This window comes from Dipodomys spectabilis, unplaced genomic scaffold (assembly GCF_019054845.1).
Source record: "Dipodomys spectabilis isolate Male_0828 unplaced genomic scaffold, ASM1905484v1 ptg000061l, whole genome shotgun sequence".
NCBI lineage: Eukaryota > Metazoa > Chordata > Mammalia > Rodentia > Heteromyidae > Dipodomys > Dipodomys spectabilis.
Genome location: NW_024870738.1, coordinates 6,230,003 through 6,255,290, shown reverse-complemented (window position 1 = coordinate 6,255,290; position 25,288 = coordinate 6,230,003). Strand labels below are relative to the sequence as shown.

The window sequence follows — 25,288 nt, the reverse complement described above, 5'->3', positions numbered from 1 at the left end:
AATCGTGTGCAACTCTGAATCTACTTTCAAAAACATTGATTTGTATACTTTGAAATGGATGAATTATATGGTATGTGAATTTTATCTCAATAAAATTACCTTTTAAAAAAATAACAAAATAAGCCCAGATAGAAATCAGATAGAAACCAATTATGAATTCCAACAAAACTTCCTAGAATTGAACAGTTCATTTCTACCTTTGATCAGTGATAGCTGTGTTAATGTACCCCCCCTTCCCTGGGGCATCTTTGATTGTTTTTATGATTATTAATATAACTCCACCTAACTTTTCATTGAGTCCCACCTCTTTGACATTTCCAGGTTTGTGACCTTTACTGTCAGAATGTTGCCAGGCCCATTATTCCCCATGCCTGCCAAGGCCTATAGCTTTTTTCTATTGGAATTGAAATTATACGTGGCCACAGGCCTCCTAATTCAGAGAAAAAAAAATCTCACAAAGAAGTCTTTGTTATTAAAAAAATAATAGTCACTGTGACCTGGGATGTCATCTGTCCTTCTCTTTGCCTGTGCACATGGTAGAGACGAACAGATACACTATAGTGACATTGTGGTTGCTTCCATAGTGCAGCTTCAGGCATCTCCTCCATCAGGGCTCTGAAGGCAATGTGCCTTCCACCATTTTGTTTTCTATCACATCCAGGGGTATAAGGAACATTAGGGCATATATGGTCTCGAATTAGGAGACCAGGTTCCCAGTCTTCATTTCCTCCCCTTATATGGGAAGCATGGAACCCAGCATAATAAGGAAACCCCTTCACATTGCCCCCACAAAACAGAGACTTAGCCTGCCAGTCACGGGACATCAGTCTTGAAGCTGAAAGGTGCTCATGAATTCAGGGTTCGGGGTGGTAGTGGTGGTGGGGTGTGAGGTCCCATACTTAGCAGGTTTTTGTTAGCAACTGATTTTTTTTAATATAGCTTTATGATTTCAAGTACTGATGAAAACCAGGGAACAAGGTCTTGCCTGGCAGAAGTCCCTGGGGAAATCATGTTAGCACATGGTTAGCATTATTTGGCAAGGGAGTATCAACTATTCACCAGTGAATGGGTGCTCCTGAGGTACTTGAGAGGGGCTGAGAGCAGTCTATTTCCTTTGTGTGGCTAGGGAATGCAACTCAGCAGGCAATGGAAGAACCAGATAATGGAGGGCTAATTCTTTAAGCTCCCTAACCTTTTATTGCAACTGTTTTCAATGAGAATCTTTTCAAACACGCATTAACCATCTTGGCATAGGAACCCTTTCCTTGACTTCTCATTGTTAGCGGCACTGGCAAGTGGCCTAGCTGGGATGACAGGATGCCCTTCAGGCTGTCCAGGAAAGCAGGGGTTCGAACTGGGTGGGGGGTGGTGGTGGTTATTTGTCTCTTGCCAGGATTGGCTTGTCTGACTCCTCCAGTGTCCACTCCCTGCTAGTGCCTCTCTCTCTTTCTCTCTCCTTTTCTGTTTTGTTCTTGTATTTGCCATGTATGTAATTTGTTTTTGTTTGCAAAATCTCCTCCAACCCTGTCCCTTCTCTGCTTTCATGACAGCAGAGTTTGCTGTGAAAGCCCCCATTAGCCAGCCCACTGGCTCTCATCTAGCAACTAGCCCACAACCTTAAGTAAGTCCTGGTTTCCCTGGCCAAGTGCCTTCTCTCCACCTCTGCCAGACCCAGCCCGGTGCTGTCCTGGGGGAGGTCTGTCCAGCTCCTTCTTTCCCCATGCTTTTCTATGTGAACAGGGACATAGGAAAGGAAGGCTTCTCCTATTTTGTTGGTTGTAGTAGTCTCTGTCCCTTGGGTGGGAAGTTCACTGATATCAGGCATATGGAGTAGGACAGCAAGTGTTCTTGACTTTTGCTCTGCAGCATATGGTAGCTGGTCAAGCCTCAAGATTTGCTTATGGAATTGTAACCCATGGTGTCTTCTGTACTTTTTCATGTATCACTTGGTTCTATTGGCTCCTGCCCCAGGCTCCAGCACTAGTAGGTCTGTTCTGGACCTGAGCAATGGTGACTTATACAAGTACCAGATGAAAAAGAAGCTATATTGGGGGCATTTCATGTATAGCCTACCTATTCTATTTGCTTCTACTTGTTGAGACTCTAAAGGCTAAAACTTACCGGAGTCCATTTGAGCAAAACAAATTCCACATTGTTGAAGTTCCAATCAGTGTCTCACTAAAACCTACCTTCCACTTCTCAACATTCTTTTTGCCGCCCCCCCCCCCCCCGCACCCTGCGATGCTGCTGCTGCTCTTCTACCTCTCTTCCTTCTCCTCTTTGTCTCTTTATCATGGGCTCTTTTGTCCCAGGCCTGCAGCCCTTCTCATACTGCCCGCATGCTCCTCTGGTGACCTCACATATCGTTTATCATGCTCATTTCCAACACCTTTATCATGCTCATTCCTTTCTATCCTCAGTCATGTCCCACTCCCGTTCCAACCTGCCATCTTCACAGGGTGAAACTCATATACTCACCAACCCCAAACCAAATCCAGCCTCTCCCATCCTCACCCCTTCCCCAGATCCAACTCTACTTTCTAGTTTTCTAACTGCTAACCAATTCCTGTCACCCAACTGGAAAAAGTGAGTGTGTTCTCCAGGCCTTCTCGCCCACCTTCACCATCCATGCACCATCTGACTGTCTTTATCGCCTCAGTCTTCCTCAAATTCATCATTCCTTTCCTCAACCCTTACTATTCTTGACCTAGCCCACGTCATCTTTCACCTAGAACCTTAAAATGGCTTCAGAACTGGGCACGGGCAATGGCTCTATTCTTAGCTCTCCATGCTGGCACCACAATGGTTTTAGTAATTAACAAGTTGTGGTACTGGCTATCTCATACACTGTGACCTCAATATGAGCAGGTCTTCTAAGATTAGGCCCCAGGATACAACTCTCCTCTTCCTTCAGGGGTAAATCCAGAAGAGTTGGCACTGCCCAGCCCTTGTTTCTTTTTTAATATATATTTTATTGTAAAAATACTGTACTGTACTTACATGAGTAAGGTAATGAGTACATTTCCTATAGAGTGTTGTTAGCGGCTCCTTTGGTTTTCCCCTACCATCCCATCCCTCCCCACCTCCCTAACTCCTCCCTTCCCACCCCCAAAGTTGTAGAGGTCATTTTCAACATAGTGTCTTGTACATCTCATTGCTACAAGGGATCAATCTTGTATCCTTATTTCAGCATTTTGTTATTTCCCTTCCCCTCCCCAAATAAGAAAAATATATATACAAGATGCAGGGTACTGGAATCAAGTACAGTGAAAACAGGAGTTATACCATGGGGGAAGAACATACAAAAGAAACAAAAAAAATCACATAGTACGTTATAAGTACATTAAAAACAACAGCAAGAAAGATAAAACCACTATGTCCCTATCCTGGGGTTCATTTCACTTAGCAAGATCTTATCTGGTCATATGTACATAGCTTTTGCCCTTTTCTGCTTCTCCTAGACATGTACTAGTTATTGCAAATTAGGGAAACCATGGGACCTATGTTTCTTTGGGCCTGCCCAGCCCTTGTTTCTATGTACTACCCTTAAGTGTCCATCTCCTTAACACTCCTTTTGCACCCCCTTAGCCTGGCTAACCCTTCACGGTCTAGTTCAGAACAACTCTGCCACCAGAAAGCTTCCCATGACTTCTCCAGCATAAGCTAAGAGCCATCCTGCACATCCACCTCTTTCCATGGGAAGGATGGCTTTTCTGTCCCACTATGCCATGAATTCCTCTAGGGCCAAGGCCATGCTAATCATTTAGGGGGACCCTCTATTACTGCATGTGGATTGAACTGAAGCTCATGGGAAAAGTAAAAGTATGCCCTTCACGGACCAAGCAATATAGCACATGGAAACCCAGATATACAAAGAATAAATACCTGGAATCCATAATACATGTTGCACAAAAGAAGCACTGCTTGGTTCTTTTAGCTCAAATGGTTCACTCTGCTTTCAAAACAAAGTATGTTATGCAAAAGTGGTATCTGCATGTTCATAGATATATGCCCAGACCATAAAGCAAGCAATAGTCAAAAATCTCATTGCCAACATGCAAAGAAATTGTCTGAACCTTTGCCTCCCCAGGGTTTGTGGATTTTTTTTAAAATAAATTACATGCGTGGACTACTGAGCCAGTATGTACATTATAAAATATGTGCAAAAATCAAGATTTTGAAGGAATGAAACCAATACAAATGGGTTCAATATTTTCTTTCTACACCCTATTTCATCATTTTATGTATCTCACTGAATTATAATGAAATGAGAATATTCTAAATCTTTCACCTGGCTGAATGAACCTTCAAATCTTTCTATAAATCCAGGCATGTCTCTGTTGTGAAATATGGGAAACGCTTAAGCACAAAATGTTTCTGCATCCAAACTAGAAGCCATTCGTGTCACTGCACCTAAACAAGGAGGTAGCTAGAGACTCTGAGTAGCAGTTAGGGGGACTGACTTTATAGCCACGGGATCTGGATTCATTACTATCTCTGCCCCTTCCTCCCTATGTGACTTTGTGCCAGTCATGTAACATCTCAGCCTCCATCCCTCCCCTCATCTGTAATGGAAAATAAAAAGTCTTTGTGTCCATGAGTTAGTGTATTTGAAGACTAAGAAAGCACACAGAAAGTATGCAACATATTTGTTCACGTTACACTTTGTTTATAGGTAGAAAAAGTGGGAAGGACAAGCAATGGCCATCAGAATTCACAAATTTTTAAAAGCCTTTCATTCTAGCTAGCATATCTTTAGATTCCACAAAGGTGGGCTTCTAACTAGGCACTTTCATGCTTTCTCTCAGACCACTGACTAATAATTGAACCAACATAAATGCCATTTTATTTCCTTGCCTTTTGGCCTGAGGGAGAGGTTGATCATTGGGCTGCCAAGCAATACAATGGACTCGTTGGAAAAGGAGGAAAAGAAACATGGGCTGCGAGAATGAAGCCCAGAACCAAGGCTGGCTGTGGAATGCCAGTGGCACATGTTCATAAATCCCCATCTGCCTTAGATCCTGCAGCTGATGGAGATAGACTGACTAGATAAGTCAGTCCCTGGGCCTATATGTAGGAGGTGCTTTGAGCATCTTGTTTTCAGTAGACAGGCCCCCAAAATGGATGAGTCTTTCATCCCCCCGGGGCAGTGACAGGGCCCATTTCAGTGCCCCTAAGTGCAGCACTATAGGGACTTTGAGAGGCTGTGCAGACACAGAAGCCTGCAGCCTAATGATCACAGGGGCTTGGGGGCTAATTCAAAAGTATACTGGAACTGACCCCCCCCCTCCCTTTTTGTCCATCATGAGGCTTGAACTCAGGGCCTGGTGCTGTCCCTGAGCTTCTGTGCTCAAGGCTAGCACTCTACCACATTGAGCCACAGATGTACTTTCAGTTTCCTAGTGTTTAATTGGAGGTAATAGTCTCCCCGACTTTCCTGCCTCGGCTGGCTTCAAACTGTGATGCTCAGATCTCAGCCTCCTGAGAAGCTAGGATAACAAGTGGGAGCCACCAGCGCCCCACCCCTCTGCCCCTTTTACCAAATCCTTCTTAAGAAGCTGATGTCTTAGAGTGGGTAAACTCTTATTTGTAATAGAAATCTAAAATTCACCTCACAAGACACAGCAGCAGTTTTTGTGAATGAGCGATCTTTCAAGAATGTGCTTTATGTAACTGTACTCTGGATTATAGATGGGTGACCACAGGGGAACACGTGTTCTATATAAACTGGGGAGCTTGAAATAACTAACTACAGAAAACGGTTTCTGGGATAAATGTAGAAAGGGAATCCTTTGCTCATAGAATTTAGGCGTGTTGACGTCTCCACCACTGGAAGAGGATCCTTTGTAGTCAAACAATTTTGAAAAACTCAAAAGAGCCATTACTTCCTGGCCCACCTGCTGAAGAGAAACCAGCCTCTTCCCACTTTGTCTGCGTTGGGAGACAGCACCCCCTGCTGTGCGAACTCTGCAACGACTACAGGGAATTTCCTTCTCTGAAGGAAGCTGGCCAGTGTTTGAGAACGAGGACACCGATCCGGATTGATATTCCGAGGGCTCAGAAAGTAGCCCCTCACCCTTGATTCCCAGGAGGTCTGGCGGTTGCAGCCTAGCCCAGGAGAGAGGAGCCCGCGCTGAAGCTGCCTCCAGGGCTGAAACCAAAGCCAAGAGGGCAACGCTCAGAGCGGTGAGCCCAAGGGGCAGGGCGACCTCAGCGTTTCTTGGGGGGAGGAAACGTGGCCCTAAAGGTGGGCGTGGGCCTTGGAATCCGCAGCGGGGAGGAAGGGCCTGCAATACCTGAGGGAGCTGGAAGGAGGCAGGCAGCAGCCGGGAGCACCAGCCCGCCAGAGGGGAGGAGGCAAAGGGGCGTCCCGAGTCACCGCTGGTCTTGGTCGCTCCTCCACCCGGGCCGCACCCGTCACCCCAAGGGAACTCTCAAGATCCTCGGGGGTTCCAGCCCAGGACAGACTCCCGCGAACCAGGCCGGCGCTGGGGGCGCGGGAGCTGCAGAGCTTCGGGTGACCCTCGCAGGCCTCCAGGCCGATCCCTACTGCGCACTGCTGCCCGCAGTCCCGTCCCCAGATCGTGACATTCCACTCCCCAGGCAACCCCGCCGTTCCTAGCACCCCCCCTGGGGTTCAGGGGAGACAGCGGGACGAAGCAGGCTGAATCCCCCGTGCCAGCGAAGGATGAGGGTGAAGTGACTTTTGAAAGTCACTGCAGCATGGCGACCCACGGGACACTTGGGGCCCTGCGCACGGTGCTCGCATCGCTTCTGTTCTACGCCATCACAAACGCTGCTGGCCACCCTATAACGCACCAAGGGCGTGACCACCTGGGGCGTGAACCCTGCACACAGCTCGGCTGCGCATGGCAGGGCGGCACGTGGGGCCTGGCCTGAGCCCTAGTGAGTCTGACAAAGTCTCAGGTGCTTGCTGCATTGCAGCAAAACCCGGGCCCGCAGTAGGGATTTGGACATTAGGGACTCAGGAAGAGCTTCCTGGGGACTGGGGAGGGGCGGGGCAACCCACCGGGAGCAACTTCCATATACGCGTTTTGTTTTTCCTCTAAAGGAATCACACCATGAGGCTATGAAGCTGTCTATATCCCAGTGGCTATGAGAGTGGATTCCATTGGTTCGTTACTGGGGGGAGAAGAAAGGAAGGGGGAGAGAAAGCAAGGGGAGAATGAGATTACATATCTATGCTGTGCTGTCTACTTAAGTTTTCAAGGGGATGCCAAGGAATGTCCCACTTTCCCGGGATCTCACGCCTGCAATCCTAGCTACTCAGGACGATGAGATCTGAGGCTCACCATCTGAAGCCAGCCTACGCAAGAAAGTTCAAGACTCCTATCTCCAATTAACATCTAAAAAAGCCAAAAGTGGAGCTGTGGCTTAAATAATAAAGCAGTAGCCATAAGCAAAAACAAACAAACAAACAAAAAACCTCAGGACTAGCACACAAAAAAAGTAAAGACAAAGGCTAACATGATCTTGCTTCTGTAGAAATAAAGATGTCAAGCGGGCTCCAGTGGTGAACCTGTCATCCTAGCTACTCAGGAGGCTGAGATCTGAGGATTGCAGTTCAAAGCCAACCAGGGCAGGAAAATCTGTGAGACTCTAATCTACAATAAACCACCAGAAAACCGGAAGTGGTGCTGTAGCTCACGAGGTAGAGCGCTTGCCTTGAGCTGAAGAGCTCAGAGACAGCGTCCAGGCCCAGAGTTCAGCACCAAGGTATTCCTAGAGGAGTTTATTTCTAAAGTGTCTATTTGGCTGCAAGGCCTAGGAAGGGGCAAGAGGGAAGTGCAATCAGAGGAATCATGAGAGGTGGGATGCCGGAGGCCTGGTGAGCTCAGGACTGCAGGGGAGTGGTCAACAGGAGCTTCCACTGGCAGCCACTATTCTGGGAAACTGGACAGATGAGTAGGTCAGGGTGCTGGTAATGAACAAGCAGGAACTGCTGGTTTTGAAAGAATGCAATAGCAAAGACAACAGGAGAGGACTCGGTTGTAGGAGATGCCTGAGCACCAAGAGGTACAGACATCCATCAACAGTTGAATACACAGGCCTGGAACTTGAGGAGAAAGTTCAGAAGAGTACCGTGGCAAAAAAAAAAAAAAAAAATTACACGTGGTGAGTGTTGATTTACTAGTCCCTCGGAAGACTAACTCTGAGTCCTAGACTATAGGCAACACTGTTTTCTGTAACTCACACTATGCTTTGTGATTTGGTGGGTATTCAGTCGTGTGAAGTTGTATGGATTCTTAAAAAGAGCGCTTTTCAGTGAAGGGTCCTATTATGTATCCCAGTCTGATCTGGTACACAGTATTTAACCTCGGTTAGCCTTGAACTCTTGATTCTCCCACCTCAGCGTCCTGAGTGCTGGTATTACTAGATTACTACCATACCTTTTGTTGAATCTAAGGTGTATTTCTCAATTATATCAATATGTCATTTTTTTCAGAGCCTTTTTTCCAAGTTGTTTATATCTCATATTTCTACTAAAACACCCATGTGGTCTTTCTGGGCTTATTTTCTACTTTTTGATTCTATGTAATTGATCATCCACAATTTTATACCTGTATTTGAACCTCCTATAACCATATAACTAATCCTGATATGCTGCCTGCTCTTGCCTGTAATTCTTTGTCTGGGTATTGACCTACTTTTGGCTTGCTTGCTGATCAGTTTTCATTGAGCTTTTTTAATGTCTAAGACATACGACAAAGTAGGTAAAAGCATATAATTGCTTTTAAAATCTAAACTCTGAATCTTCTCTATGTGGGCATTTAACCTACTTATATATAGATGTATTTGTGCTTTTTCCCTTATGTTTTCACAGTTGTCACCTGCTAAATGGCCATGCTTTGTTTCCTTTTGATTTTCCTCAGTGGTTTGGCTATAATGGTGTTGGTATTTTTGTAACTGAACCATTATTATAAAAGCAATATATTGTAGAGAAATCAAAAGGCAAAGATAAACAAAATGAGGTGAAACATGCGGGCCAGAAAATTAAGGCTACTTAGCTCTCACACAGAGTTGCCAAGGGATCCTGTTGGGGATCAGAAGGCAGAAGAGACAACACCAGGTATATCAAGGAGGTGACCTGTAGCCTCAATGGTAAAAAAAAAAATCAGCCAGTATTATCAACTACACCAATGAGAGGAGGTGTCTTGGGACAGGGGGAGATTGGTATTTTCTAGTAAACTCACACAGTCCCATAATACTGTCAGCAACGAATGTTTTGAGCAGAAATAAACCTTGATGACAGTTAAACTTTTTTCTTGAGGGCCTCATCAGGTCTCTTTAAGACTACTGCCCTTTGTTCCTGGTTACGTTTACCAAAAGAAATCAAGGCATGCTCTAAAACGCAAGTAGCTAGATATAAAAAGCTACAGAAATCTATGGGAGTAACTGTTTTTCAACTTTAATAAATTCATACATTACTGTAATAAGGTGAAAATAAGTGCAATAAAGTTGGAGGCTTTGGCATTTAATGCAGTCATTTAACTTTATTATATTTTAAAATCCCAAAGTGGTGGAACACAGTACTTTTCAAACACCTGAGGGTTTTTTAACTGGGCACAGGATCTTCATACAAACAATTTGAAAGGCCAAGCTTCAGAATTGTGTTTTATGTTGCACAAGGAGCAACATGGATGAAGGAATCCTTTACACCATGCACACTCATTTGCATCTGACACTTGTGAATAAAGTACACTTAGTTTTCTTTAAAAAAAAGAATCCTTATCTCTGGTGAACATACTAATATTTATAAAAATGGGCTAATAATACTAGCACCAATTCTCATTACTTATGTTACACTAAACAGTACACGATGTAAGATCAAGTAATAACAAAATAATAAGGTGCATGTTTTTCTTCCAAAGCTTAGCAGCACATATGGCACAAGTCAGAGAACTTCTCTGTATAGAAACCAATCTACCATTTCTGATTCCCTGAAGAGCACAGCTATGAGTGATGGCAAATGACCCAGATGTCTTTTACAGGAGAAAAGCCTTGAGCTGACATGTAGCTGAGCATTACTTCTGTAGTAGTATAAAGTACCATTTTAAATTCCAAAGACTTGTGTGCATAGCTCAGATATAGAATAAAATTTAAGTATGAAACTATGCTTGTGAGGAATAAATACATGCAATAAAATATGTATGTAAAAAGCTTGGATATTGAGGGCTTTACAAAGATATAGAAACAACAAATTCCTAGCTAAATTCCTAATGTTAGCTAAAATAGGAAAGTTTTATGGTAACAGCTATTTATCTGAACAAAATATAGTAAGACTCTATCCAAATCACTCTTTTAAATAAGTGCAATATCTGACATGGAATCATCACTCTATCCTAAAACCTATCTAAGATCTGAAAATTTATAAATTTGCGTTTCCTTCTAAACCTGACTAATGAAAGATGTGAAGATATAATGAAATGAGAACATTATGTGGCTATTGCTTTTCTGGAAAACAGAATAGTATCAGAGCTAAAATATCTGAGATGCTTACTACATTTGCCTTTATATTCCCTTATGAGGAAAAATTTCCCACAGGTTATAGGAGCTGTCAGTCCTGGAATGTGTGTGTGTGTGTGTGTGTGTGTGTGTGTGTGTGTGTGTGTGTGTGTGTGTGTGTGTGTGTGTGTGTGTGTGTGTGTGTGTGTGTGTGTGTGTGTGTGTTGGCTGTTCTGATTCTACATAGAAAAAGGAATCCATGCCAAGTGGTTTTTGTTGTTTCAGGTACAAAACGCTATTTGTAAATTATACAAAATATCAAAAGACATAAAGAATAAAAATCAAACCAGAATAAGAAGAACATGTGATATAGGTTTGAAAAAAGTTGATTTGTTAGAATATTGTAGTTATCAAATTCTAGATATAAGATACTTTTAGAAGAACGTTCTTTAAAACAAATCTAAGGGCAGAAAACTGCCTTTATTTAAGAAGATTTGGTATACTCAATCAAAATTTCTGCAAATGGGTTTTCTTTCAATTTGGGAAGCGTCTTTCTTTCTTGAGCTTTTCAATGAGGTAGCATAGCTTTAAGGCTGATCCTAGCTTCAACCCCATATATTTCATCATCATGTCAGTTGTAAGAAGTAACAGGGCTTTTCCATCAATTTCCTACAGACGAAAGGAATTTATAATAATTAACACTGTTGTATCTGACCAGCAGTTATTTCTTTATCTTTCTGACAAGGACTAGGAATATAAGTATGTCAACATTACTGATGGGGGTGAGGGAGAACAAGAAGTAATAATGGAGTGAATTCAAAGTACATTATACGCATTATGGAAATAGCACGGTTAAATCCCTCTGTATAATTAATATATTCTAATATGAAGAAAAAACTAACTGAAAGGTCTGCACAGAGGACATTCCACAGCATTAGGGTTGCTAGGGAGGAAAAAAAAAAAGATCAAAAGATACATTACATGTTGCTGGATGAGACCAGCGAGGAAGCATGCCATTTGAGGTTCCGCTCGCTTCAGAAACAGAATCACCTCATCCACAGACCAAGTTGAAGGGTCCTCAAGGGTTTCTTGTTTTAGGACAACAGAGTCAAGTCCTTCAACTTCAATAGAGAAACAAACACAAATCACACTTGATGTGACCACTATTTTGAAAGAAATTATGTTAAGGTAGGGAGTAGTGAGTGGTCTCATTCCTAGAACTTTCTCTCAAGTACACAAGGAAGAACTTGAGACTCCAATGTGAAAATCTGGGGGAAGCCTGAATAAAGATGATATGAGGACAGCTTCCTAACTGTGTTCCACATGATCTCTCCCGAATCACAGGAGCAGCTTCAAAAGATACCTGACAGCTTCAAAGATCACAGACCCAAGGTTTCCTGGGTCACAAGCAAGAACGGATAAAGATGCAATTCTTGGATTAAATTAGGTTTGTCTAACCTAATCCATTACTCTCCTACTTTAAGCGTACTGAATTTCCCCTGATATCTCTTTTAATCTCTTCCTAGTCTATCTAAATTAGGTTTACTAAATATATGGAAATTCCCCAAATTTACAGGTTTATAATTTCCTAAACTTCATTACATTTCTGTGATGCTTGTTGGGGACGAAAGCCAGGGCTTTGTGCTTGTGGGGCAAGCACTGTGCCACTAAGCTATCCCCAGCCCTGAAACTCTTCACTTTAATCAAACACTTTCAGAAACTCCATTATCTTAGAGACCCGACTTAGTTCTTTTGCCAAATCTCTTATGATTTCAATGTGGATATTTTTAGAACCACTTTTAATCTTTAGATTACTATCTGTCATGGCTTAAATGTTAATCTGAATTTTAAAGAAAACAATTACATTCTTCTGAGCTAGGTAAGAAGTAACTTACAATATTTTGTTTAATTCTTCTTTCATGTTTAATTGTACTGCAGTAGATACTCTGAAAGGTTACATGTTTAATTAAAAAAAAAACAGACATGAAATAAGGTGTTCACAGGTCAACAGGTTTTAGCTGAACTGTTCACTAAGTTGTTGGGAAATTTCTTTGTATTGGGAAAAGTACTCATTAACTCAAGCAGAGCACTGCAACCTAAAGTTAGTGTGTTATGTAATTTGCTAGAAGATTTGTTTCTCTAACCAAGGATAGTCAATACAAATTTGACCTTTTCTGTGTGTGCATTAGCCAAAGGTAAATCCTTTCTTGTCTACCACCTAAGCATGTTTTGAGTTACCTTATCTAGGACAAAAGCTAAAGAAAAATAGAAGATTAAAAAATTCATAATGGGGCCATTCATTACAGGCCTCAGGGGAGAAGACAGGGAGAAGAGTCCTGTTAGTTGGTGAGTACAGTACCTTACTCACAATAAACATTAGTCATCATTATAAACTTCTCCCAAACCAGGCCTTAAAATAGGAAACAGCTTCTACTAGCTGGCCCAGAGGATGTTAACAAACACAGGTTAAACAATGCTACTTGTACCACACAGAATTCATTCCAAACTCACCAAAATCAGTTGAGATGCATGCAGATGACTCGGGGTGCTTGTACTCCACTATGGGGAGTCCACTGTGGGCTGAATGGCTCATCGATTGGTCCAGTGAAGTTGGAGAAATTGCTGTAGAAGATTCAGCAGAAAAGAGGGTTACTGGAATTCTCAAGAGGTGACAAAGCAGACTGCCATCCCATCATGAGGTCTGAAATATGATCGGCACTCACCAACAGAAGATGTAGGAATCTGAGAATTCTCTCCCAGTGTCGGTGACTCCAGCTCCCTAAATTCAGATCCCTCCAGAGCTGACTGGGGCTCATCAAAATAATCAGGGGTGTCCACAGTACTACCCTCGTTATCATTTTCCTCCCTGCAAACTGGTATGCTGGTGTCAAGACAGCTTTCAGAAGAGGAGAACAAATTGGTGTTATAGCGTCTATTTCTATTTTTCATAATTCTAGCTCTTCTAGAAAACATGTAGCTGTTTCTGCATGAAAATCTCACGGTATTCTGAAATGACACAAACCAAGCATAAATCAACAGTGTATAAAAAAGAAAATGAGTAACCATTAAAAACTTTATTTTCTTTTGATTATATGATTACTTTAGATTCTTCAGTCCTCTATTTTGTGTGGTATAAATCATACATGCAACAGAAAAATACTCATACTATATATTTATTAAACCTAGACTTTAGTATTCTTTCTTTTATCCTCTCCCCACCCCCAGCCCCTGCCATCTACTACTATAGCAGGTATTGATCACCCTAAGCTTGAAGTTGCTACTTTTTGGGGGGGGGGGGTCTGGTCGTGGGGCCTGAACTCTGGGCCTGGGCGCTGGTCCCTCAGCTCTTCAGCTCAAGGCTAGCGCTTTACCACTTGAGTCACAGCACCACTTCCGGCTTTTTTCTTTTTTGCTTATGTGGTGCTGAGGAATCGAACCCACGGCCTCAGGCATGCAAGGCAAGCGCTCTACCACTGAGCCACCTTCCCAGACCCAAGTTGCTACTTTTAAAAAGAAACAACTTCCAGCTCTGGCCTCTTTAAAAACCAGAAATTTATCAGAGTTCTGAGAATATCTTTAAACACTTACACGATAGTACCAAAGGGCTTGTTTGCGCAAGCGCTGGATTCTCATTAATTTTTTATGAATGATATCGCATTTCTTATCCAGGTTCTGAAGAGCATCATGTATAACCTATTAGGATACAAGGTATTAGTAGCTGTGCTTGAGAAGTGACATCTGAAAATGCCACAAAGCCACATATGAACTTCCAGGCACAATGAAAATGCCATCAGAAATATCGTGTCTTCTCTGTGAGGAAAGGTCTGTTTGGAGGTGGAGCCAAGCCTACCTGGTTAAGACACAAAGCCTCAACCTGCTCCTCCACTTCTCTGACCTGCTCACATCAGAAGTTGCTGTTGTTACTTGGGCTACAGCCACTCCCATCACGGAAGCAGCTCTCTTGGAAGGAAAATGTTCCAATGTGCAAAGGGGCAAAATATCACCCTCCATACAGTGCCTTGTGATTAATTGGAAGTGCCATTTTTTAGCTGTGTGATCATATCCAAGTCACTGACTTCTCTGTGAGTCTCTGTCCTTCTGTACAGAATTGGAATGAAAATTTCTCTTCTGGGGTTTTCAGGAGGCCATAAAGGTTGCATTAGCATTATGTTAATACAGCTAAGGACATACTGTATGGAGGCTGGTTTGATAACTGCTCAGAACTCTATTAGAATCTATTATAACCTCTGCTTTCCTTAGCACAAGTTAGAAGGGGAAGCTAAGCATGTTCAGAACAGGGAGTCTGAACCCTGCTGCCAGTCAGGAAGGCGTTTACAAGGTGAGGACACATGAAAAGGCGTACAGAGCACAAAGGACAGCATATGTTCAAAACAGCCAGAGAGAAAGCAGGAAGCCTCATCCTCAAGACAGCAGTATAACACAATGGAATTCTATGCCTCCATCAGAAAGAATGACATTGCCCCATTTGTTAGGAAATGGAAAGGCTTGGAAAAAATTATATTAAGTGAAGTAAGCCAGGCCCCCAAAAACATAGGTCCCATGGTTTCCCTTATTTGCAATAACCAGCATATGTCTGAGTCAAGCAGAAAAGGTCAGATAAGTTGATGTTAGGGAAATGAACCCCAAGATAAGTATTCAAATGTTTTTTTCTTTCATGCAATTGTTTCTAACATATTTATAAGATGATTTCTTTGTTGCTTTGTATGTCCCTTCCCCGCGGTATAACCCCTGCTTTCACTGTATTTGATGTTGGTATAATTTGTGGAGGGGAAGGGAAAAAATTAAATAGGGATACAGGTGGACCCATTGCAACAATGAGATGTACAAGTCGTTATGCCGATAAACGAACTTTACAACTTTGGTGGGGGGGGGGGGAGGATTAGGTAGGGGGGGCGAGAGGGGATGGGAAGGGATGGGAAGGGGAAACAAAAGAGGAGGCAACAATGCTTGAGAAGAAATGTACTCGTTATCTTGCCCATGTAATTGTAACTCCTCTGTATGGTATTTTCACAATTAAAAAAAGTCTATTTTGAAAAAAAAAAAAGCAGGATCCGGGTCCTCCAGAGAAGGGAGAGTGTGTTAGAATGACAAGAACAGAGGCCAGAGAGAGGAGAGGATGCCCAATACAGGGAGGTCTCTGAACCCAGGAGAGTGAGGGAATATGCAGAAACTAGGTGCCTCCCCTGGGAAGTTTCCTATGGCTATATCCAATGATTATGAAGGGTCTCAAGGATGGCCCTAGGCAGGCTTTCTGGCTGTAGGGACAGGAATCAGGGTTTAACCCAGTGGGTGGGTGGGTGGGGGGGGGAGGAAGGGTAGGCTTTCTGGATAGAGGGACAGGAATCAGGATATAACCGTGTGTGTGTGTGTGTGTGTGTGTGTGTGTGTGTGTGTGTGTGTGTGTGTGTGTGTGTGTGTGTGTGTGTGTGTGTGTGTGTTTTACTACCCCAGGGCCCCTGGATTCTGGGAGAGAAGAGACAGGAACTTTAGAACTCAAAGGACAGGGAGCTAGATGATAAGAACAGTCCTAGCCTAGGCTTCTTCTCTGCTCTCAATCTCCACTGTGTACTTGGCTGGGTAGAAAAAAGGCTGTCCGGAAAGAAAAAGGAGTAAAGAGCTGTGTGCTGTAGTCTGCAATAGGGAGGCAGCAGGTGGTAGAGGAAGCAACGAGCCAACAACACACAGGGAAAAGCATGGTAGGCAAGTGGGAGGGGATGGAGGCTCAAAAGGACCCCTTCTGGACTTCCCAATCAAGATGCCACTTCCTCCCCAGCTGGCACACTCACTGGGGGTCCCTGTAGTGCAAGTCAGATTGCAGGCCTGGTCCCGCTGCTTCCCTACACAGCCCAATCCTCAAGAGCTTGTTCAGTTGCCCACATGACAAGGGCTCTCTGGTGTCCTCACTAGTTGGAATGAAAGATGAGCCCAATCTTTTACTTAGCTCATTCTAGTTAAGAGTTTTTATAGGATAAAATGCTTACTTTTTGTAAAATAAACTTTTATTTACCCATGGAGAGGCAGATCACAAAATCCATGATAATTACATATTTCTATCAATCTCTACCAACAAATCAATTTATTTGGAAATGAACTTTACAACTTGGGGGAGAAGGGAGTGGGGTGGAGGGAAAGCGGGAGAAAACAAGGGAGTTGGTAGCACTGTTCAAAAAGAGATATACTCATTATCTTACTTATGTAACTGTAATCCCTCTGTGTATCACCTTTATAATAAGATTTACAAAATTAAAATATAAAATAAAATAAAATATCCTTCATGCCAGGTGCCAGGGGCTCATGGGTATAATCCTAACTACTCAAGAGACTGAGATCTGAGGACTGCAGTTTGAAGACAGATGGGCAAAAAAGTCTCCATGAGACTCTTTTCTCCAATCAGTCACTGAAAAACTGGAAGTGGAGCTGTGGCTCAAAATGGTAGAGCACTAGCCCTGAGTACAAACAGGATTAGGGACAGCACCTAGGCCCTTAGTTCAAGCCACACAACTTTTATAAAAAAAAATCCCTCAAAACTATGTAAGATATCCTCTTCTAAAAGATACTGGTTGGCTGCTATTTTTTAAAAAATGAGAATCTTGATAGCATTTAAGGCACATACTAAGTTGCCTCCAAATAGGTTAATTTCCTTTAAGGATTTTATATGGCAAATTAATTCACTATTGCACAATCTAGTCTAAAGAAACATAACTACATTTGATCAGCATGCATATTTAAAAACTCTATCCATACATACTGCTATTTCAAAAATTTCACATATAAAAATTTTCCCATATACCATTTTATAAATGCTATTCTAACTATAAATTGTTTTAAAAATCAGCATAATAGAGTGAAGATCACAAAATAATCAGATATTGCACCATTTGATGGAGAGAATTTTTATTTGGGTACTTTAAGAAACACATCCTAGACTAGACACCAGTGTTTCACGCCTGTAATCTAAGCTACCTCAGGAAACTGAGTTCTGAGGATCATGTGGTTTGAAGCCAGTCAGGCAGGAAAGACTGTGAGACTCTTCTCTCCAATAAAATACCAAAAAACAGGAAGTGGACTGTAGCTCAAGATACAGACCACTAGCCTTTTAAAAAAAATTTTTCTTGTGAAAATACTGTACAGAGGGGGTTACAATTACATGGACAAGATCATGAGTACATTTCTTATCAAGCATTGTAGCCTTCTCCTTTGTAAAAATGTGGAATGCTACACGAATTTATGTATCATCCTTGCACAGGGGTCATGCTAATCTTCTCTGTATCATCCCAATTTTAGTATATGTGCTGCTGAAGCAAACACCAGACCACTAGCCTTTAGCAAAAGCAGCTCAGGGACTGTATCTAGGCCCTCGTGTATGTGTGCACGCACTCTCGCATTCTTTCTCTTTTCTCTTTCTCTCTCTCTCTCTCTTTCTCTCTCTGTCTCTCTCTCACACACACACATACACACACACACACACACACACACACACACATGCACGCACGCACATGCACACATGCATACACACACACACACACACACACACACACACACACAGTGCCAGAAATGAGCTATGGCTCAAGCAGTAGTGCTAGCTTTGAGCAAAAAGCTCAGGGACAGCACCCAGGCCCTGAGTTCAAGCTCCAGGATAGAAAGAGTATAGAAAGGGAAGAGCAAAGTATATAAAAAGGAGAGGACAGAGGAGAGGACAGGGATAAAGGAAAGGAAAAAGGAGAAGAAAAAGGAGAGGAAAGGGGAGGGGAAGGGAGGAGAAGAAAGGAGACACACAAGGAGGAGGAGGGGGAGAGAACTTTCCTACCTCACAATGGGTAAGAACATCCATCATAGAGGCCTCTTCATCTCCTCTAGTGAATATGGTGACCGGAACAACACTCTGTTTAAAAGTTTTTTGAAATAGTTGTTAATGTTTTACTCAGTAAGAGCCACACTTTACACCACAGAAGAGACACCACTTTGTTTACATTTTTTATATCAACCTTCTCAAATTCTTAACCTAAAACAAGAGATAAAATTTTTTAAAATCACCATAATTTGGGTACGGAAATAATGATTGCCAATTAAGGAAAGAAAGAATATATTTTCAGCAGAATCTAGATTTACATTTCCAGTAAAAATGTGTCCTGCTATGGAAGAAATGGGGTGGGATGGGGGAATGATTAGGAGCTCATATTAGGATAAAAAAATATTTCCTTAAGTATGGCTTTATCAAGGAATTCTATAGTATATTCACAATTTATACCTCCTTTGCCTTTAAAATGGTAACGTTTTAATATACTAGGCAGCTATCAACTAAAATTACAACAGTGATATACGTAGTATTTATTGAAATGTATAAAAAAGCAGTATTAGTATCATCATTGTTATGTAGATATTGGGGTTATTACCTGAGAAAGATTTATTAAAAATTAAAGTGAAGGAACTAGAAAAGTTGAGAAGAATTGAACAAAAATTTGAGTTCCATTTTACTTTTTAAAGGCTTATTTGTCTAGTTTTTACTGTTGCTATTCTGTTTTGTGGCGCTAGGGATTAAAACCAAGGCCTTGTTTTTCTCTCTCTCCTCTCTCTGTCTCTGTCTCTCTCTCTCATAGTACCTGTCCTGGGGTTAGATCTCAGGGCCTGAGTGCAGGCTCTGAGCTTCTTTTTGATCAAGGCTCATATTCTACCACTTGAGCCACAGCTCTACTTCTGGCTTTTTTGGGTAGTTTAGTTCCTGCAATCCTCCTAAGTAGCTAAGATTACAGGGTAAGGCCCTGGCAACTGGCTTAAAGCTGTCTTTAAAGCAAATTGTTAGGTGACCAAAGCAATGTTACATGACTGGATTTTTTAAAATAATCCAACAGTGCCACTCTGTGGACAAAATAGGAAACGTTTAAGCACTTAAATTTTCTGACCAATTAATCTTAAAACTGGTGATAGTAATCTTAGTTATTCAGGAACTTGCGATTTGAGGATTTAGGTTTGAAGTCAGTCTGCTGACAAATCTGAGACTCTCATCTCCAATTAACCAGCAAAAGCTTGAAGTAGAGGTGTGGTCCAAGTATTAGTGCACTGGCCTTGAACTACTTTTAAAATAAGCACACTTGGTAGCCATATAATGTTTTTATTTCAAAATAATATGGAATTGAGCTATAGATAACTACTTATAAAAATATTTTTTCAAATAAGCTAGACTAAAAAGGCTAATTATCATGTGTCAATTGTCATATGCGGAATCTATCCCTGAAAAAAATGAATGACATGAGTGTGAATCCGGGGAGAGGGGAGGGAAAGGAGGGAGTGAGATTGTGTGAATATAATCTGAGTGCTTCCTAAGCATTTATGAGAAAAGATTTATGAAACAAGAAAGAATAAGAGAAGGTAAGTTTTATGGAAGTATTTTATATGTATGAAATTATTAAAATGAACCCACTTTGTACAATTTATATTAATTTTAAAAAGAGTAAAGAGATTTTAAAAAGTTAATACACACAACACAGAAAAGAACAGAGATTTTTAAGTTAAAATACAAACCATATTGGTTTCATTGTTGATGGAAGACATCTTGTCTTGCACACAGGATAGATTCTACTTCCTGAGTGGAGCAAACTGTTTAAGTGACCTAAGACTCCTGAAAACGAATGCACAAAAAGTTATTCCACATACTCCCTAAATAAGTAAGAATACCATCTCAAATCACAGTCTTGATTGGTGTGTGTGTGTGTGTGTGTGTGTGTGTGTGTGTGTGTGTGCGTGCGTGTGCGCGCGCGCGCGTGTGCGCGCGCACGCTCCAGTACTGTGGCTTTAACTCAGGGCCCGTGTGTTGACTCTTATTTCTTTTTTCTTTTTTTTTGCTCAAGGTTATCACTTGAGCCACTGATCTACTTCTGGCTTGTTAGCTGGAGATAAGAGTCTCATCGACTTTCCTGCCTAGTCTGGGTCTCATTGTAATCCTCAGATCTCAGCCTCCAGAGTAGCTACGATTGGGTGTTTTTTGATAAAGATAAAACATTAATAACAGAGAGTAAACCATCTACTGCTGCTGGAAGAAAGAGAATCTCACAACCCTGACCTTGAATAAAAGAAGGCAAACAACAAAAAGAGAATACAATGTATAATTTGACTTGCACAAAGCTGAAAAACAAGCAAAATTTACAGATTAGGAGGAGTCTTTCCAAACCACTGCCTTTATAGTTTTATGAGTTTTTAGTGTCCTATTTTGTAAACAGGCTTTGAGTTATTTCACCAGTTAACAATTCATGGGCATTCAAGTTACTTTCTAAAGTTTTGTTTTTATAAAGAACACTCTAGAACAGTCTTTCACTGATGCAAGTAGTTTTGGGGTATACATTTCTAGAAGCAGAAACAATAGATCAAATAATTACACATATGAAAATTCTCCATTACTTCTTCCCCAATAAGGAGCATTGTTAGCTATATTTTCCATAGCACACTAAGTACCCTGCTAATCCTGCATGTAGATTTTACAGTTGAACAAATAACGTACCAAGTAACACTTTATAATGAGATGATCAAATGATTTTTTCTTTGATTTATTGATACAACATATTTCTTACCACTAAAATCTTAACTCAAGTTCTATCTCTGAAAAGGAAAGCTGCTATATAAAAAACTACCCCATCTGGTTACAACACTGCTTTCTCCAATGATAACACTCACATTTTAACAGTAAGGCAACGTCACACATGTCTCCTTACATAAGAACAGCATCAAAGAGGGTTAATACTTTAGGCTTGTGACTAGAGTAAAATAGTTTAGCTACAACCTCCTCACTTACTAGCTATGTAAGTATAAATAACTTATGGACAACTTAGAGTACTTAAATTCTCCATTTCCTACTTCAAGACTATAAAATAATGATAATAATTGTGAAGTTTCATGGAGATACAGGAATTAAACAAATAAATGTGTGTAATAACTATTGTCTTACTTGACTATTATCAACTATTGTCTTTTTACTATTATCTAGTTTATCTACTTACATAAAACTGTTTCCAATAAAACATCATGGAATACTTAAGAATATATTTTCACTCTCATGACATTCAATCTGAAATCATATTGTACATTACAGATATAAAAATTCTTTTTTTCTACTAGGGTATGTTGCAAACAGACAAAAAATTAGGTTTTCGTCAGAAACACTTGAAAAGAAATTCAAATTACAATATTTGGCATTTCACTTTTGATGGATTTTTACACATCTCTGTGTCCCAATTTTTTCACAGATAAATACAATTATTGCTTGATAAACTGCACCACTGTGAAGTGTGTTGCCCAATTTTGTAATGTACAAAATTTAGTCTTCCAATGATAGTCAATCCTACCATACATTTTCATTCTGTTCCACTGTTTCCCACAAGTAATGATTACAGCTTCTACTGTATTAAGAGAGCTCAAACGACTAGATAATGCAAACAAATTCTTTAAGCTCAAAATCCTGCGAAACCAGATTTACTTAAAATGAAGCTTACTTGGATATTGTAGTAAAAATTTAAACTAAATCTAAACTCTTGGGTGTTATTTTGTTTGTTTCTTAAACCCTTGACGATTCCATACTCCAGCAAGGCAATCGTTCACTTCAACAAGACAGGGATCACAAGGTTGAGAGCTGAAAATGGCATTTCACCCCTGGACCTTAGCAAGCAAGTTAAAAAAATGACTACAGCCACAAGCGGACCTCCGCGATACCTGTTACAAAACCATAAAAGTGCCCCAAGCCCGAATAAAGCCAGATGAGAGAAGAGAAACCATTTCCAACACAGTGAAGATAGAGGTTTTTCTAGTAAATACCCAAACAGCTGGCGGGCTAGACCCCGAGCACGCAGTCAAGGCTCCCCGCTTTCCATGGATCCCTACATTTGGTCGTTTTTACTTTCTCAAGCAGCCGCCCGGTCGAAGCAAAGCAGAATCTTGAGGGAGCACCCGCTCCACGTGCGGATAGATTTCAATAATCCGATTACAACGAAAGGGAGGAAATGGAGAGGTTGTCTTGGACCCAACGCGGTTACCTCCAAATCTCCGTCAGAACCTCAAAAGATGGTACTGGAATCAGATCGCGAGTTGATCAAATCTGAACTGCGCACGAGTCAGTTCTTCCCTTCCTTCCTTCCTTGCGCACATCAGAGGCCGACCACGCCTCCCTCGTGTCTCCCCCCCCCCCCCCCCCGCCTCTCCCCGCCTCCCCCCACTTCCCATGCCGCCACCGGCGTCGCCACAGGCACCACCAACCTCAGCAACTCCCACCCTCCTCCCGGGCCACTTCCCGCCCCACTTTCAACACCCCCTCCAACTCGCCTCCACGCGGGAAGAGAAAAGAGAAAAAAATAGGTTCCATGCGACCCAGAAAGTTAGCACCAAGTAGTTAATCAGGGGCCAAACTGTCCCTGGGAACCACCCAACTCGCCTCCCCCCGAGCGCGTGGAAAAGTTGAAATGACAAGGTGTAGACTCCCCTCCTCCCACTCCGCATCCCGCAACCCCCGAGACAAGAAAAGTTTATGAGAATAAAGTCTCACTGGATAGAGAGACCCATCATGATCGGCCCCGGACCCGAACTTGCTACCTAGCCTCCGAAGGCGTCCGGAGACCGGGTGTTGACCCAAGCCCCAGCTTTCCACCTTTTCGATCATTACTGCTTACCGCGAGGGGCCGGCGGTGGGCGACAGGCGCCTGTCGAATGGCGAGCGGCGGGCGGCGGGCGGCGGGCAGCTGGCGATGGGCGGCCGGCGAGCGGCGGCCAGTGGCGAGCGGCGAGCAGCGGGCAGCTGGCAGCTGGCAAGTGGCTGCTGTCGAGTCGGCGAGCAGCGTGTGGCGAACCCGTTGAGCGCGGGCAAATATTCACGTATCCACGTGCACAAACGGAGGCGGGGCAGTTTCACTGACCAATCAGCGGTCATCTAGAAACATTCGGGCAGGATTGTTAGCTCAACCTGTTGGCTAGGAACCTTAGAGGAAGGGTTGCTCGGGAGACAGCAGGAGGCGGAGCTTCAGTGCCTCCTCTGGTACATGTCCAGACCTGAGGGGGAGGGGAATTTCAAACATGGAGTGACCATTGCTCTGGTGTCGTCCCCCTCTCCCGCATGTCTCAACCGCTTTGGTCACGTGTGCTCTGCCTTTTTGCTGAGTCACGCTGCATGTGTGTAATCCCACCTATAGGGTGATAGAGAGCAAAGACCTTAGGCAGAGAAAATGGACAAGGCAAAAGTCTTTAAGGAGTTTTGTCCTAGCCCTGGGCTTGAATTAAGGCCCAGGCAAAGTCCCTTAGCTTTTGTGGGCAAGGCTAGTACTCCACCACTTGAGCCACACCTCCACTTTTGGCATTTTGCTAGTTAATTGGAGATAATCTCATAGACTTTCCTGGCTGGACTGGCTTTGAACCGCGGATCCTGAGATCTCAGCTTTCTGAGTACCTGTTGTTGGAGCTACTGTCACGTAGCAAGGATTCCAGGTGTTTTTTGGCCTTAGTTTTTGTTTTTGCAGCTAATGATCACCACTTTTACTGTTATTAGTTTTTGGAGGAAACCATCTCTACTTGCTTTTAATTATTCTCCTTTTAAACTGTTTTAATGGTTATAAAGGTGATAAATAGAGAGAGGGGGCACAGTTTCATAAGTCAGAGACAGTATACTTCTCTTTGAACAATGTCACCCCTCTCTTCTCTCTCTCCCAGTTTTTTCCTCTTGTTCCCACCGACAACTTGTAACATTTTCAACATAAATACTACTGAGTACAACTGCTGTGTGTTCCTTTGTTCACCCCTGTATTTCTCTGCCACCCCTACACTCCCAAAGACAGATAATGCAACAGACAACACAAAAAAAAAGAACAACAAAAAACCCTCCTTATTTCCATTCCCTGGAGGGATTCCAGCTTTTAAAGGGAAAAATATTAGCAGAAAAGCAGTGACTGAAATCCCTGACAGAAAACACCGTACAATAATGAAAATTTCTGGCCAGGTGCTGGTGGCTCACACCTGTCATCCTAGCTACTCAGGAGGCTGAGATCTGAGGATCATGATTCAAAGCCAGCCAAGGCAGGAAAATCTGTGAGACTCTTATCTCCAATAAACCACCAGAAAACCAGAAGTGGCTCAAGTGGTAGAGTGCTGGCCTTGAGCTGAAGAGGCAGAGGAACAGTGCCCAGGCCCAACAAAAAAACTTGTAGGCTGGATGTAGGGATAAGAAATTCTGACAGGCAAGAGCCCAGACAATCTCAAAGATGAATGCTGCCATTCTCACCCTATCTCACATTTCTATCGCTCTCCTCCCTCCCTCTCCCTCTCACCCCATCTCTTTCCTTCTCCCTCTCCTTCTCTCTGTCTCCCCTCCTCCTTCTCTCTACTTTCTTTTTGCTGAAAAGCACTAGCTTCTTACTTGGATCCACAAATTAACTAAAAGCAGGAGAAAACTTCAGCAGTGCTGTCTACAATTTGTATTTAATCTTTGCTTTAAGCCATTGTCTCCGTTGTCACTGTGCATATTACGTTAAAGGTCTTAAAAGCCCCTAAGGAACAAAGCCTTGTAGGACAGATCACCCCCCAAATGAGGGCCATTACCTATTATGATGAGGCTCCATCCAGGAGCAGGAGGAATCACCTCATGGAAACCAGATTGCTCCCCTGAAGAAATGACTGTGGTAGAAACTTACCCAGAACCTGGAGAGAACCAGAACCAAGATAATGACCCACCAGGCCACACCTACAACTGGGCTTTTTTTTTTTTTTTTTTTTTTGATGTTGGTAATGAAGCTTGCTCAGCTTTTTTTCTGCTAATAGTTGGTGCTGTACCACTTGA

At 42.4% G+C, this 25,288-nt stretch overlaps 1 protein-coding gene and 1 non-coding gene across 2 annotated transcripts; both read right to left on the bottom strand.

The window, feature by feature from the left end:
* Positions 1 to 10,867: 10,867 nt before the first annotated feature.
* Scml1 (Scm polycomb group protein like 1) lies at positions 10,868 to 20,082 on the bottom strand. Its single transcript, XM_042680536.1, has 6 exons — positions 20,008 to 20,082; positions 18,296 to 18,370; positions 14,056 to 14,160; positions 13,191 to 13,473; positions 11,449 to 11,588; positions 10,868 to 11,136 (listed from the first exon to the last, which is right to left on the bottom strand). Exons 1-6 carry the CDS (start codon positions 20,035 to 20,037, stop codon positions 11,002 to 11,004), a joined length of 768 nt encoding a protein of 255 aa, XP_042536470.1. The 5' UTR covers positions 20,038 to 20,082; the 3' UTR covers positions 10,868 to 11,001.
* On the bottom strand, positions 17,690 to 17,796 carry LOC122108569. Its single transcript, XR_006147596.1, has one exon. It is a non-coding gene; the product is annotated as a U6 spliceosomal RNA (small nuclear RNA).
* Positions 20,083 to 25,288: the final 5,206 nt, after the last annotated feature.